Genomic DNA, 16,352 nt, shown 5'->3' with positions numbered 1-16,352 from the left:
TCGAATATTTTCATAGAAGATGCACTTACGTGATATCGGCTCACAGTACTGATCGACTTGAGGAATAGCATTGATGCAGTCGCAGGTTTGCGGATTGGCATCGCTACATGCGCCAAAATTGTCACAGAAGTCACATGACCATGCAAACTGTTCCTCACACTGACAAAGCTGTTCCCCGGTTAATGTCGCGTGGCATCCTGAGAAGAAAATAACGCTTGACGACGTGAATTAATAAATAAAAGACATTATACAGATGTTATGTGATTCGAACCTGTGGTCAAATTTAAGCTTGTCAGGACGGTGCCATTCGTGATGTTGCTTGGTAACGATAAATTGTTCACAGCATCTCTCAGTTCAGCAATTAACTGAGATGGGTCTGTGTTATTTGGATCAAATGCTGTGATGACAACGTCCATGAATGCTGGGGAGGAACACAAATGACATGAAGTGACACATTTGATACTCGAGTTTGTTTTTTTTTTGTGTGGGAAAGAACAGATTTGCCAAAAAAAAAGGCATTTCACCTCTCAGTTCATGCTTAATATATAAATAAAGGAAATAAAGGAAGTCTATCTATCTAAAAGTCTATATGGAATAGTAATGTGAAAGTAATACCTTCTATTGGAGGTGGAAATGGGATGATACCTGTGGAGCAAGATTTTAAAACCAATAAGTCAATGTAACTAGAAAAGACGGAGAAGGATGTTGAATCATAAATCACAAATACTTAAACTTGCTGATATAATAGTTAAATCTTCACACAGCTAAAATAATGCATAAGGCTAAAAATAACCAATTAGCTAAAAAAATGTCATCCAATACTTCTCTACAAGAGAGGAGAAATATGATCTCAGGGAAGAAGTACATTTGAAACACGTCTATGCTAGGACTACGTTATGCTAGTCATAGCATTTCAGTATGTGGAATCAAACTATGGAATGGATTGAGTAAGGAAATCAAACAATGCACAACGATGAGCCAATTCAAGAAACAATACAAGCAGTTGATGTTTGCTAAATACAAGGATGAAGAAATTAAATTAAATTAAATTACAAAAAACTTAAATTATGTTATGAAAGCAGGAAGTGAACAAATGTAACATTTACTGATTCTAAAAGTACCAGATGGAGGGGTAGGATTTAATAAGCTTTGCTTCTTCCTACTCCTTTTGGACATGTGGAACTGTGAACTGATTATGTGATGCATTCAATTGTAATCTGATGCACGTTCAAATGAAATAAAACCATTACCAAATTATCAGTTAATCTATGCGATTGATATCGGTATCAGGTGATTTCACTCATGGTTGGACTCGGTTCATGCATGTTCAATTATATAAGTGCAAAGAAGTTTAATAATTCATAATTTCATATATAACTTCATATACAGTAAACCTCGGATATATCGGACTCGGATATATCGGAAATTCGCTCACAACGGACAGATAAAAAAGAACCAATTTTTCTGTAATGCATTTCCAATAAAAATTCATTGCATATATCAGATTTTTTATAACGGATTTCGCCTATTTCGGACAAAATCTCCAGTCCCGTTCCAATGCATTTCCATTAAATTTCCCTCGTATATATCGGATGGCCGCATCGTGGCGCTCCGATTCGCCGAATCGTGACAGGCCGCTATATGACGTCGTTTGCAGCGTTGCCTGCGCGTCCAGGTACATTGGAAACATAGTCAAGGAAGTGCCTTTTTATAACGGATAAAATCCGATTTACGCATATACCGGATATAAATCCGATATATGCGTAAAACGGACATTTTCCGGTATACGCATATAACGGATTTCGCTTATATCGGACAAAACCAGTGGGAACAATTGAATCCGATATATCCAAGGTTTACTGTAATAGTTAAAAATGTTTAAAGGCCCATTGGAATACATGTTTTTATAAGATTTTGTATACATTGTTAAAAAGTGTACCTCCCCTTTAAGAGCGCATAGAGCAGATATACTTCCTGGTTTACATTTTGCTGTCATTTAGCGCTTGAGAGTTAGAAGGCATACGGTTTTCTGACCTCTTTTTTTGTCTATTTTCAGTTAGTTGAAAACTATTGTGCTAGCCAGCTATTTTGTTTGTATTCTTGGAAATAAACGTGGATATTTTTTATATATATTTTTCGTTACAAACAGCTACGGACACGGCCTAGCAATAGACTGATATGTAAGCCAAAGCTAAATTGCTCTCAAGCTAATCAAACCTCTCCAACCTGATCAAGAGCAGATAACTATCGATCACGCGATAACTAGCTTTGTATACAGGAAGTTCTTATAAACAATAGCTATAATTGGCATAGATTTCGGCGTCTTTTGACTTCATACAATGAGTAACTACAAACCATATCTTTTTTCATGTCTATTGGAATTAAATTGACCAGAGAGTGCGCCGGTTTCTGTGATGTTTAAGGCGCCCGTTTTTTCGTACGGTAACGAAAAAATGCCATCCATCCGCCATCCAACCAGCCATCCGCCATCCATCCATCCATCCGCCATCCAACCATCCATCCATCCATCCGCCATCCAACCAGCCATCCGCCATCCATCCATCCGCCATCCATCCGCCATCCATCCATCCATCCATCCATCCATCCATCCATCGCCATCCATCCATCCGCCATCCATCCAGCCATCCGCCATTCATCCATCCGCCATCCATCCATCCATCCGCCATCCATCCATCCATCCATCCAACCAGCCATCCGCCATCCGCCATCCATCCACCATCCATCCAACCATCCATCCATCCATCGCCATCCATCCATCCATCCGCCATCCAACCAGCCATCCGCCATCCATCCGCCATCCATCCACCATCCATCCATCCATCGCCATCCATCCATCCGCCATCCATCCAGCCATCCGCCATCCATCCATCCATCCACCCGCCATCCATCCACCATCCATCCACCATCCATCCAACCATCCATCCATCCATCCATCCATCGCCATCCATCCATCCGCCATCCAGCCATTCGCCATCCATCCATCCGCCATCCATCCACCATCCATCCATCCATCCATCCATCGCCATCCATCCATCCGCCATCTGCCATCCATCCATCCGCCATCCATCCATCCATCTGCCATCCATCCATCCATCCATCTGCCATCCATCCATCCATCCATCCGCCAGCTGAGCCTAAAACAGGCATTTCAGTCTTACAGATCCGCGACGGATCCAGTGTGAGTCCGTAGTCAAGCATGGTGACACCTACAGTAAACTCAAAGAAAAAAGTCAAAGATGTCCCATGTGTCTAATCTAATGGTATCTAATATACCATTGTTTATCATCTGAGAGTGCATTTAAAATGTCTCAGACTGTTTTTCAAATGATTTTTCCCAGCTATAAAAATATGAGCTGCACTTACTTGATATCGGTTCACAGAATCGCCCATTGGAAGGAATTCTATTTAAGCAGTCGCAGGTTTCTGCGCTGGCATTGCATGCATCAAAAGTGTCACAAACGTCACTCGGCCATTCAAACTCATCCTCGCAACGACACTGCTGGCCTCCGGTTGAGTTTGGTTTGCAAGCTGACAACACATAATAAAACGATAAATAAACAATAACATTAAATGAGTCGGTATAATACACCAAAGAGACTAGAACATCTTACCAGTGGTTAAACTTAAACCGGTCAGTAGCAAATCAGTAGTGACATTAAAAGTGATATTTTTCACTGCATCCCTTAATTGATCAATGAACTGTGATGAGCCATTGAAGTCCAGTGGAAGATCCTTAGTGAGCACAATGTCCACGACCAGTAACGAACAATTTGGTGCAGGACAATTAGGATTTGTGGTGAAGTGTGGGAATCCACTGGGGACTGGAACAAACGGTACACGGTCACAATACAGCAAAATATTTAAAAAATATTTATAATTTATTTGACTCCTATAATAACACATTTTTATACTGCCTTACTTTACATTTAATATTAGCAAAGACTGCATTTGGAATACAGGAAGTGAACAAATGTAATTAATGTTAAACAGAGAAGGGGTAGGATTAAATAAGCTTTGCCCCCCAAACATATGATGCTAGTTATACAAAGTGGATAGTATTTTGTACAGTGAGATGTACTATACTCCAGTATAAAAAAAAATATACATCTGAAATCTGATATGATGCAATCAAAACATGCCTCACCATCTCTTTTCTGTCTTCCATGACTTTGAGATGGTGTAACCTCCTGGAAAAACATCAATTCACATAAAACACTCATATGGAAAATAAACTAAATAAAACTAAAACTAAATAAAAATATTAAAGAGAACACTTAATTTCCCTATTTTCTATGCCGCCATCCTCACAAAGGTCGCGGGTATGCTGGAGCCTATCCCAGCTGTCTTCGGGCAAGAGGCGGGGTACACTCTGGACTCGTCACCAGCCAATCACAGGGCACATATACGATAGACAAACAACCATTCACACTCACATTTATTCATTCATTCATTCATTTTCTACCGCTTTTCCTCACGAGGGTCGCGGGGGGTGCTGGAGCCTATCCCAGCTGTCTTCGGGCGTAAGGCGGGGTACACCCTAGACTGGTCGCCAGCCAATCACAGGGCACACATAGACAAACAACCATTCACACTCACATTTATACTTTTTTCAAATTCTTACCTTGAAAAAAAATGTGTTGAAAGACTGCGTGGGGCACAGATTCTGCCAAAAGAAGAAAACAGACAGAAGGAGGAGCGAGCCAAACCTGGCTGCCATGGATAAGCTCATCTCCGCTGGAGAGAAATTAAAATCAGTATCATAGACTGAAAAGGCATTTTTATAGCGAATAATTGTTTTAAAATACTGCATGTGGGAGTTTTCCTTATTCTCACGAGGGTCACGGTGGGTGCTGGAGCCTATCCCAGCTGTCTTCGGGCGAGAGGCGGGGTACACCCTGGACTGGTGGCCAGCCAATCCCAGGGCACATATAGACAAACAACCATTCACACTCACATTCATACCTATGGACAATTTGGAGTGGCCAATTAACCTAGCATGTTTTTAGAATGTGAGAGGAAACCGGAGTACCCGGAGAAAACCCACGCAAGCACGGGGAGAACATGCCGAAGGTGGAATTGAACTCGGGTCTACTAACTGTGAGCCCTGCGTGCTAACCACACGACCACCATGTAGCTAGTTCCAAATGTGAGAATTATACCGCTTATCCTCATTATGGTTGCAGGGGTATGCTGGAGCCTATCCCAGCTGTCTTCGGGCGAGAGGCGGGGTACACCCTGGACTGGTGGCCAGCCAATCCCAGGGCACATATAGACAAACAACCATTCACACTCACATTCATACCTATGGACAATTTGGAGTCGCCAATTAACCTAGCATGTTTTTGGAATGTGGGAGGAAACCGGAGTACCCAGGGAAAACATGCCGAGGGTGGAATTGAACTCGGGTCTCCTACCTGTGAGCCCTGCGTGCTAACCACATGACCGCCGTGCAGCCAAGTTCCAAATGTGAGAATTGTAAATACACCATCGCCTACCACTGATTACTAAAGAACACAAAAAGGTATAAACAAACTTATTTATTGAGGAAAAATTATAATATATTGGTATATTTTGGTGTATACTGTACCATGTCTGTTTAGCTCGAGTACACCGTATTTTGACGGGTATGTCTATGCTACCAGTCAGAAGTTTGGAGACACATCTGTATACTGTTTACTGTCTTCAGTAACATTAGCAACTTTTGACTGGTGGCATATAAACTGCGTGTCAAAAACTAGCATACACTGGAACTAGCATATACCATAACATAGTAACGTGTCTTCAAACTTTTGGCCCGTAGCGTATTTCACATCACACATCTTCGACATAGTCAGTTCCACATGGTTCTAAATACCGAATAGTTTTTCCGAGAGCTCACATTTATGTTTATATCTTACATCAAAACAGTTGTTTCTGCAAGGAAAAAATTAATAATAACATTCAAAAAGATTTAATTTACCTTTTGTCGTCTTGTCATGAATAAATCCCTCTTATTTTAACGAGTGCCCGCAGAAATGAAAGTGTGCAAGGACGTCCATGCACTCTTTGGAATATTTGTGAGCACCACACACCAGTCTGACAAGTTCCGTTGCTTCACGTTGACAATTAGGCTCAGCCATTAAGATTCAACGTCACGGTACTGCTTGTTATGAGTTTCCTTGTTCCTTATTGATCCCTATACTTATTCGAGCAAAAGGAACGTTATTAATTGTTACTTGACACCCGGTTCCTCCCTTGTAATTGTGAATTTCTGCCATGACACGACGGGAACATTTTTTGTTTTTGTTGTTCTGTTGTTTCAAAGGTTCTGCATGCATGCATGTTTTGGGAACTGTAGTAGTTTTTCTGGTAGATATTGACAGGTTTCAGCAGTATGAACATGTAATGGGAGGAGTTATGCCTGTTTCCTCCTGTGACATCACAATGACAGGCGCGGTACATAATGTTCACTGACATTCAGTTTTTGGCTGAAATTTCTTTTGGTTAGCATGTTGGCCCACATAGTCAAGAGATCTGGAAGATCTGGGTTCGGGCATCTCTGTGGAGTTTGATTGTGAGTGTGGATGATTGTGTGTGTTTCCAACGGGTTTGCACATTCCGATACAATTCCCAATAGTTTTAACATAAAATGTATTGTTTTTATTCGTGCAAATCTTTTTCGGAAGTGGACAAAAATGCATGCATGTAGAGAAATTTAATAAACAGTAGCAGAAATGTATTTTTATATCACTGTTTCTTGGAAGGGGCGGCACGGTGGTCTAGTGGTTAGCGCACAGGCCTCACAGCTAGGAGACCAGGGTTCAATTCCACCCACGGCCATCTCTGTGTGGAGTTTGCATGTTCCAAAAACATGCTAGGTTAATTAGCGACTCCAAATTGTCCATAGGTATGAATGTGAGTGTGAATGGTTGTTTGTCTATATGTGCCCTGTGATTGGCTCTGGCCACCAGTCCAGGGTGTACCTCGCCTCTCGCCCGAAGACAGCTGGGATAGGCTCCAGCACACCCGCGACCCTCGTGAGGATAAGCGGTAGAAAATGAATGAATTAATTGAATTAACTTTCTTGGAAAATACAAGGCATATCATTATAAGCAGCTGGTGGCAAACATTCTGATGTCCCACAAATCCAATATGTGATTGAAGATACACTTTTTGCATTCTCAGGTAGATTTATTTCCACTGACTTATACTCAGTAGTAGTAGTAGTAGTAGGAGTCGTGACTTATACTAACATACCAGGGTGTACGCTAACCAAGGTTCCACTGTACTTTTTACCAGTGCATATCACTTGTCTTTCAAAAATGTTTTTTTTAATATTTTTATAATATAAAAATATAATATAAAAATATTTCAAAACAAATTATTATTATAATATATAATATAATTATATTATATATTATAAAAATATTTTTTTCCAGTATGGATATGAAATTGTGTTCATTATCGAGGTTCCTTGGTTTATGTCATTCCGACCTTCAGGGTTACATACAGTATACGCTCCCATGCATTTATTAAGCTTAATTTTTAAGTTTAGTAAACACGAGACCATAATTAAGCCTGAATATGGTTCTGATTATATAAAATGTATATTTTCATTGTTACATATGCAAAAGTGAACCCGTCATCACTTCATAATACAAACTGCCAGGTCAATACAGTATCACTGACCATGTTAAATGATTGGCTCCTATGAGAGCCTAATGGTGTTTTATTACTATTATTATTTTTTACACAGTGCGTACAGTGCATTTATAATGTGAGTGAGGAGTTAATGTTGTTATAATTTAGGTATAAGAACCGACTTGCACATAACCACCTGTAATAATAAACATACTGTTATTATAAGTAATGCTTCTCCACTAGTCAAGCTAACCATTCTTGTGTTTATGTATACAACATGTTAGTACATGTTAGCATACAGTGCACCATGCCTCCAAACATGAAAAAGCTTGAGGACCAGTGCACACTGCTAGCATTCCAGTAATGGAATGCTACCAGGAAGGTAGAGAATAAGAAAATTGGTTCCTGGTGCAAACCCTTCTGGCTGTTTGACAGGTTTTATGGCATGTTCAGACCGCAATTAGATACATAATTTTGCCAGCACCACAGTGCCATATATTATTTATCTAGATTCCTTTTAAAACCAGTTATTTGTTTTTTTTATCTTTGAGTTTGTAATCCTGATTTAAGGATTTGATCTTGATACATGTTGATTTTTGACAAAAATGATAAGGGGTTATCCTTACGTTTTTTATTTTTTGGGTAATTTTTTTAATGGACTTTTCTGCTGCAGGAGGTTGTAGAAACCTCCCATATTGTCATAGGAGGTCCCGGCAGAACCCAAAAATGGCTAAGAATTCCACTTTTTTCATGTGTTGATTTTTGACAAAAATGGTAAGGGGTTATCCTTACGTTTTTTTTTGGGGGGGGGTGGGGGGGGAATTTTTTTATGGACTTTTCTGCTGCAGGAGGATGTAAAAACGTCCCACACTGTCATAGGAGGTCCCGGCAGAACCCCAAAATCGCTAAAAATTCCACTTTTTTCACGTGTTGATTTTTGACCAAAATTGTAAGGGGTTATCCTTACGTTTTTTATTTTTGGGGCAATTTTTTTAATGGACTTTTCTGCTGCAGGAGGATGTAGAAACCTCCCACACTGTCATAGAAGGTCCCGGCAGAACCCAAAAATGGCTAAAAATTCCACTTTTTTCACGTGTTGATTTTTGACAAAAATGGTAAGAGGTTATTCTTAGGTTTTTTATTTTTGGGGCAAAAATTTTTAATAGACTTTTCTGCTGCAAGAGGTTGTAGAAACCTCCCACACTGTCATAGGAGGTCCCGGCAGAACCCCAAAATGGCTAAAAAATCCACTTTTTTCATGTGTTGATTTTTGACAAAAATGGTAAGGGGTTATCCTTACTTTTTTTATTTTTGGGGCAATTTTTTAAATGGACTTTTCTGCTGCAGGAGGATGTAGAAACCTCTCACACTGTCATAGAAGGTCCCGGCAGAACCCAAAAATGGCTAAAAATTCCACTTTTTTCACGTGTTGATTTTTGACAAAAATGGTAAGGGGTTCTCCTTATGTTTTTTTATTTTTGGGGCAAAATTTTTTCAATGGACTTTTCTGCTGCAGGAGGATGTAGAAACCTCCCACACTGTCATAGGAGGTCCCGTCAGAACCAGAAAATGGCAAAAACTTCCACTTTTTTCACATGTTGATTTTTGACAAAAATGGTAAGGGGTTATCCTTACGTTTTTTATTTTTGGCAAAGTTTTTTAAATGCACTTTTCTGCTGCAGAAAAATTTAGAAAAATATATTTGTGTTTTTCATGCCTGGGTGATGTCACCTTTGACACTGTGTGACTTGCGAAGAAACAGTAAATAATCCCCAACCTTGCAGATGTATTGTTTGTTCTATCCTCCTCATTAAACCGGCTAACATTTGGATCATTACAATGTTTTGCTCCATTTGTTATGTTATTGCTAAACACAAAGAGGCCCCAGGTTGATGAAGTGAGATGCTTGGAGGCAGAGGTGTTTCTATGTGTGTGTGTGTGTGTGTGTGTGTGTGTGTGTGCGTTTCCCATAACAAAGCCAGCCAAGGGACCTCCATACATTCACACCACACAAAAGTCACACCTTTAATTGAAGGTTGTTTCATCAGACATGATTATGTTAGTGACCACTTGGATGTGTTTTGCGTGTTGTTTTTGTAAGATAGATTTGCACAATATTGCATCATGCCAACATACACCCTAATACGCAAATGTGATGGGTTATTTGTGACAGGTTAACACCTCCTGGATTTTTTTCCCATGGTTCGGCAGCTGCAAAACAACTCATGTTTACTATATGGTTTCAGTTTGAAGTTCATTACTTTTGAACTCAAGTTTGAAACCACTGTCCATAATAAAATGCCAAATAAACCAATAAACCAAATAAAAATACTTCTTGTGTCATCTACCAACACATGCGTTAATTAGCATGAGAAGCGTCAGCTGCAAACCAAGAATTCAGATTCGAATGACTCCATGCCAATACAGATTGATTTACTTTTTAATTAATTATATTTGGATATCTAGAAAACATGTGGTATCTAGAAAACATCTAGAAAACATTGGTATTGGGGCAATAATAACAATGTACATAAGCCGAGAAAAAACTGTGTAAATTTTCTACCTTAAGCAAAAAACATTTCTAACCGGGGCGTACGCTAACCAAGGTTCCACTGTACTTCTTACAAAACAGTGATTATTTATTAATGAATACATTAAACTAAAATTTAACAACAGATTCTACTGTATTTATTCTGTTAAGATGACTCGTGAATAGCTTTACTTACATTTACTTGAAGAAATGTAAGCTAATCCACTTTATTTTACTAATAAAAAAGTAGCAATAGACTAGCAATAAAATATAAAAACATTTCTTTTATCCAATAATAGATTGAAGATTCCGAAATATTTCTTTTCAAGCTCCACCCTCCGTGGCTCAGGTGCTGACTGTACACCGCAGTGCTTTCACTGTTGAGTCCCCAAATACCAGAAAACTCCACAACGATGTCAGAAAACGTTGCTCGATTTGTCATGAGTCGCTTTGAGAATGTCGTCAAATCTGGTGACACTGAGCCCATGTTCTAATTATTATTATTATTATTATATTATACCTGCTGTTAGATAATTGAAAATCTGCCACAAAAGCTAATACTTACTTACTTAATAATAACAATGTACATAAGCCGAGAAAAAACTGTGTACATTTTCTACCTTAAGCAAAAAACCTGTTAACCGGTGCGTACGCTAACCAAGGTTCCACTGTACTTTTTACAAAACGGTGATCATTTATTAATCTGGTGACACCCATGTTCTAATTATTATTATTATTATTATTATTATTATTATTATTATTATTATTATTATTATTATTATTATTATTATTATTATACCTGCTGTTAGATAAGTCTCACCGAACAATTACTGACACCTAGTTGAATACTACATTCACCAGTTGGCGGGTTTGATGGCTTATACTTTGTCAGCTGGGATAGGCTCCAGCATACCCCCGCAACCCTAGTGAGGACAAGTGGCATAGCCATATAATAAGCCCATAATAAGATTAATAATAATGTACACAAACGGAGAAAAAACGTTGTAAATTGTCTACCTTAAGCAAAAAACATGCTAACCGGGGCGTACGCTAACCAAGGTTCCATTGTAATTTTTACAAAAGTCATTTTTTTATGAATGAATACATTAAACAGGGTCGACTTAAACGTTTTTCCCTGCATGGTCACTTTCACCAAGCTAACAGCTAACAGCTTGGATAGGCTCCAGCACTGTACAAGCCTTGTATATGAAAACAAAAACATTATGAGAATGCGTCCTGTCAGATTTGGTTGTTCCTATTTAGCCACAGGGAGTTCTGCTCTTTTGTAAGACACTTCATACCTCTCCAGGCGCCGGAAAAAGAGTCTGCATGTTACATGTCGCTGGTTTGAAACTTGTATGTGTGGTGGGAATGCTATACAAAAGTGAAAACAGAAAGTCAGAAAGGGTGGAGTACATTCTTTGTGCATATAATGTCCCGTCCTGACAGAGCCATCACTGTTTTTTTTTTTTTTACAAGGTTTGTTGTCAACGGGTTCTTGTCGACGCCCAATGCGACACGCAAATCTGACAGCCTAAACATGAAGCAATGCCGCACAGTATGATGATGATGATGCAATGCACCACACATTTAAAAAAAAAAAACATAACATTTTCAAGTTTTTCCGTAAGGCATTGCGTCTGAGAAAAACATTCATTGGGGGCTGCAATGACATCAGCCACTCTCTGTGGAAGCAGGATGTCCCAGGATCATTTGTAAGGATAATCTATAGCAGGGGTCTCAAACTCAATTTACCTGGGGGCCACTGGAGCTACGGTCTGAGCGAGACTGGGCCGCATCAGGTTTTCCAAAAAAAAAAACAACAAAACGCATTTATTAAAAACAGAAAAATTAATAAACTTTGCTTTGGTTCCAATTTTCTACAAGAAAAGCTCTGATAAAACATTCCACTGTTCTCAAATATCTTCATTTTTATTTTTCTACACAAAATAAGATGAAAAATAAATAAACAAATCAAGAATAAAGAAAATCAACCAATCAGTAATAAATAAATATAATAATAATGATAATAAAACGGCAAATAATAAAAACTTAAGAAACCACATATAGTTGGTGGGTAGACAGATTATTTTTTTCAGATTAAAATGAACAAAGCATTATTAGAGCCCTGTAGACATGACAAAACACGACTATAGTCACATTAATACTTTTTTTTTAATTTACAACATATTGCGCAACTGCAGGGTCTTGAGACACATGCTAACTTGCAAACTAGAGAGCTAGCGACCTAAACGGTAGCCTTCAAGTTATTTCCTTTAAACTTAAATAGCCAAAAACTTACCACTTCCACACGGATAGGGAGGATAACTATTAACAGTTATTTAACCTTTAACATGAACATTAATCAAACGTAATAATTTTTTCTGGGTACATGATACCATACAGCATCCATATCAAACTTAAGCGGGGCCGCACTAACATTAAACTTTCATATCAAGGCGGGGGGCCTCAAACTAGTGTCCTGCGGGCCACATTTGGCCCGTGGGCCGCGTGTTTGAGACTGGTTTAGATTCTGTTCCACAGATGGCGCTAATGACCCCTGATATGCAGGTTATTGACTTTCTAATATATTTTTTTTTTTAACAAAAATGGAAAAAGCTGTCGAATCAGGATTTGTACAAAACATTCACATGCAAATGCATTTCTGTGCGTGTTACACCCAATTGGTCAGCTAAGGATATCTGTCACAGAAGACATATTATATATAGAGGAGGGTTTACCATACATTGACGTCAGATGTCCGTAATATCAAGTAGAGGACGGTATAACCACACTGAAAAGGATTGGTAATCGTAGTCTTTTGGATTTTTGCAAATATGGAAAGCGGCAACATGACTGACATCCATCCTTGTTATGAAATAGATAATTTCTCTTACGTACTAACAAGCGAGCCTTCAACTGGATGTGTTTCTTTGTATATTTTCCTCGCGTTATTATCTGTAGTTACAATATGTGGAAACTTTCTTGTAATGATCACCATTTTTTACTTCAAACAGCTTCACACTCCTACGAATTATCTGATTTGTTCTCTATCTGTGGCCGATATGCTTGTGGGTGTTATTGTTTTCCCTCTCAGTATGGCCTTTTCTCTGAGCTCATGCATTTATTACGAGGACTTACTCTGCAAAATACGAGGCAGTTTCGACATATCGCTTAGCACTTGTTCTATTTTGAACCTATGCTGCATTGCCATTGATAGATATTACGCAGTATGTCAGCCTTTGACGTACAGAACGAAAATGAATCATTGTGTTGTCGCGATGATGATAATAATCAACTGGGGGGTGTCTGCTCTAATCGCGATTGGAGTCCTGATTGCTGGGTTACAAAATGAAAACTGCGAGGAAAAGTGTTTGATTGATATTCTCATGGAAAACACAATCGGGCCTTTATTGTCTTTTTACTTACCGGTGGTTATAATGCTTTGCATTTATCTGAAGATTTTACTGGTTGCATTGAGGCACGTACGCAGCATCCAGATCTCAGCCAAGACCGGATTGATTGTCAATAAGGTTGAGCGAAAAGCCACCAAAACTCTCGCTACAGTTTTGGGCGTCTTTTTGATCTGTTGGACTCCATTCTTTCTTTGTGTAACCTTTCTGCCTTTTAGCGATGTAGTCGTACCGGTTCCGGTTATTGAATCACTGAACTGGTTGACTTTGTCCAACTCAATGCTCAATCCGTTTATCTATGCTTTTTTTTACAGCTGGTTCCGATCTGGATTCAGAATGATCATGTCGGGAAAAATATTTCTCGATGATTTCACTAATTCGGCATTGTGTTGAATTGCTTTTGATGTGTGCGGATCATTACAATCATTACATAACGTTGTGAGTGAAGTAAAAGGAAAACAAGGGTTTGAACACAATGTTACATATGACCTGCGTTTTATTCTTATAGAACTGAGCTAAAATCTGAGTTTTGGACTCATTACTTAATTACTGACCAGAATTTTAGATGTTTGCTGACTGGATGGAATAAAGTAGTCAACTACAACTCATAACAACGACATAGATTAGGACACTAATTGAATGAATGATTCATTAGCGCCATCTGTGGAACAGAATCTAAACCAGGGGTCTCAAACACGAGGCCCCCCGCCTTGATATGAAAGTTTAATGTTAGTGCAGCCCCGCGCAAGTTTGATATGGATGCTGTATGGTATCATGTACCCAGAAAAAATAATTACGTTTGATTAATGTTCATGTTAAAGGTTAAATAACTGTTAATAGTTATCCTCCCTATCTGTGTGGAAGTGGTAAGTTTTTGGCTATTTAAGTTGAAAGGAAATAACTTGAAGGCTACCGTTTAGGTCGCTAGCTGTCTAGTTTGCGAGTTAGCATGTGTCTCAAGACCCTGCAGTTGCACAATATGTTGTAAATAAAAAAAGAGTATAAATGTGACTATAGTCGTGTTTTGTCATGTCTACAGGGCTCTAATAATGCTTTGTTCATTTTAATCTGAAAAAAATTATTTGTCTACCCACCAACTATATGTGGTTTCTTAAGTTTTTATTATTTGCCGTTTATTGTTATTATTATATTTATTTATTTATTACTGATTGATTTTCTTTATTCTTGATTTGTTTATTTATTTTTCATCTTATTTTGTGCAGAAAAATAAAAATGAAGATATTTGAGAACAGTGGAATGTTTTATCAGAGCTTTTATTGTAGAAAATCGAAACCAAAGCAAAGTTTATTCATTTTTCTGTTTTTAATAAATGCGTATTTTTTTTTTTGAAAACCTGATGCGGCCCAGTCTTGCCCAGACCCTAGCTCCAGTGGCCCCCAAGTAAATTGAGTTTGAGACCCCTGATCTAAACCCTTCTATACTTTATTCACAAGTCCAGTTTTTCTTTCTAAAGAAAATGTCACGCCCTGTGTGGGTTCCCTCGTGACAGTTTGTTTGTGGGCTTTAGTTTCCGTTTTTGACACCCTTATTGTGTATGGAACTTCCTGCTTTGCCCTGTCTTCCTTCGTTGCCCCAATCACCCACACCTGTCCCTAATTAGCGTTGGTATTTAGCTCAGGTGAGTGCTTCTCCTCGTGTGGGATCATTGTTGTGTGTCTGTCTGCTCCTTGAGTTGCTGTTCCTTCTGCTGCAATTATTGCTAAAATAAATATTATTTACCTGAATTTGGTCCTGCTCGCTGCATCCTGGGGTCGAACCTTAAAGCTCTCGAGACCGACCGTGACAGAAAATATATATCTATATAAAACATATCCCCAGTTTAATTCATTAGTTTAAGATTGAATTTGATCTTTTCCTGTTTAAATGTATCCCGGGTGCGTTCTTTCAGGAAAATATCAGTTCCCAACTAAAATGATTATTTTTGTTGTGGGAAAAGCTATATTTCAAGCATGATTTTCTCTCAAAAAAGTTTGTTTCTGCCTTTCTCTGTTCTTTAGTAATCAGCAGTAGAACATACGTATGTTTCAGGAAAATATCAGTTCCCAACTAAAAACATTTTTTTTTGTGGGAAAAGCTATATTTCAAGCATAATTTTCTTTCATCAGAAAATATATCTATATAAAACATATCCCCAGCTTAATTAATTAGTTTAAGATTGAATTTGATCTTTTCCTGTTTGAATGTATCCCGGGTGCGTTCTTTCAGGAAAATATCAGTTCCCAACTAAAAACATTTTTTTTGTGGGAAAAGCTATATTTCAAGCATAATTTTCTCTCAAAAAAGTTTGTTTCTGCCTTTCTCTGTTCTTTAGTAATCAGAAGTAGAACATACGTACGTTTCAGGAAAATATCAGTTCCCAACTAAAAACTTTTTTTTTTCTTTTTTTTCTTTTTGTTTTCCTGTTTAAATTTATCCAAGGTGCATTCTTTCAGATTGGAATATTCCTTTCTATGTATACCATTGCTTTCACATGCATTTCTGTGCGCAAATTAATATTGTCGATATAATATTTACGAACAATGTTTCCGATTTTTTTACTCCAGTATTTATTGACGCATCCAACATCTTATTTATTTTATTTACAGTATATTCCAGTATATAGACAATTACATCGGTGCACTGACAACAAGCTTGTCAAGCCACTGGAAATTGCAGGAGGTTATTATATATAACAATATAATAACATGTACCATCCATCTATGTTGTTGTTTACAACCCACCTCCGACTTTACATGTGATTACCACTT

At 38.3% G+C, this 16,352-nt stretch overlaps 2 protein-coding genes across 3 annotated transcripts in view; one reads left to right on the top strand and one right to left on the bottom strand.

Annotated features, from left to right (window-relative positions):
- Positions 1 to 16,352, bottom strand: part of LOC131129148 (adhesion G protein-coupled receptor F5-like) — a 57,800-nt gene that overhangs the window by 18,061 nt on the left and 23,387 nt on the right. Inside the window, exons 2-8 of one of the 2 annotated variants that reach the window (XM_058072362.1) lie at positions 4,643 to 4,755; positions 4,166 to 4,208; positions 3,633 to 3,842; positions 3,385 to 3,549; positions 616 to 645; positions 272 to 421; positions 30 to 197 (exon numbers count right to left, since the gene is read on the bottom strand). In XM_058072362.1, coding sequence (XP_057928345.1) covers positions 30 to 197; positions 272 to 421; positions 616 to 645; positions 3,385 to 3,549; positions 3,633 to 3,842; positions 4,166 to 4,208; positions 4,643 to 4,755 — 879 coding nt within the window. Of the gene's footprint in view, positions 1 to 29; positions 198 to 271; positions 422 to 615; positions 646 to 3,384; positions 3,550 to 3,632; positions 3,843 to 4,165; positions 4,209 to 4,642; positions 4,955 to 16,352 lie in introns of those variants that run through there. The other variant, XM_058072357.1, reaches the window with a different exon arrangement.
- On the top strand, positions 12,818 to 14,205 carry LOC131129175 (trace amine-associated receptor 1-like). Its single transcript, XM_058072406.1, has one exon. It carries the CDS (start codon positions 13,009 to 13,011, stop codon positions 13,975 to 13,977), a length of 969 nt encoding a protein of 322 aa, XP_057928389.1. The 5' UTR covers positions 12,818 to 13,008; the 3' UTR covers positions 13,978 to 14,205.

The sequence above is a fragment of the Doryrhamphus excisus genome, chromosome 1, assembly GCF_030265055.1.
Source record: "Doryrhamphus excisus isolate RoL2022-K1 chromosome 1, RoL_Dexc_1.0, whole genome shotgun sequence".
Lineage (NCBI taxonomy): Eukaryota > Metazoa > Chordata > Actinopteri > Syngnathiformes > Syngnathidae > Doryrhamphus > Doryrhamphus excisus.
The sequence above is the reverse complement of the archived record's forward strand: the minus strand, read 5'-3'. Positions and strand labels throughout refer to the sequence as shown.

What these genes read in the sequence shown, in the direction of transcription:
- LOC131129175 (XM_058072406.1), top strand. Translation starts at nt 13,009, where the DNA reads ATGGAAAGCGGCAACATGACTGACATCCATCCTTGTTATGAAATAGAT.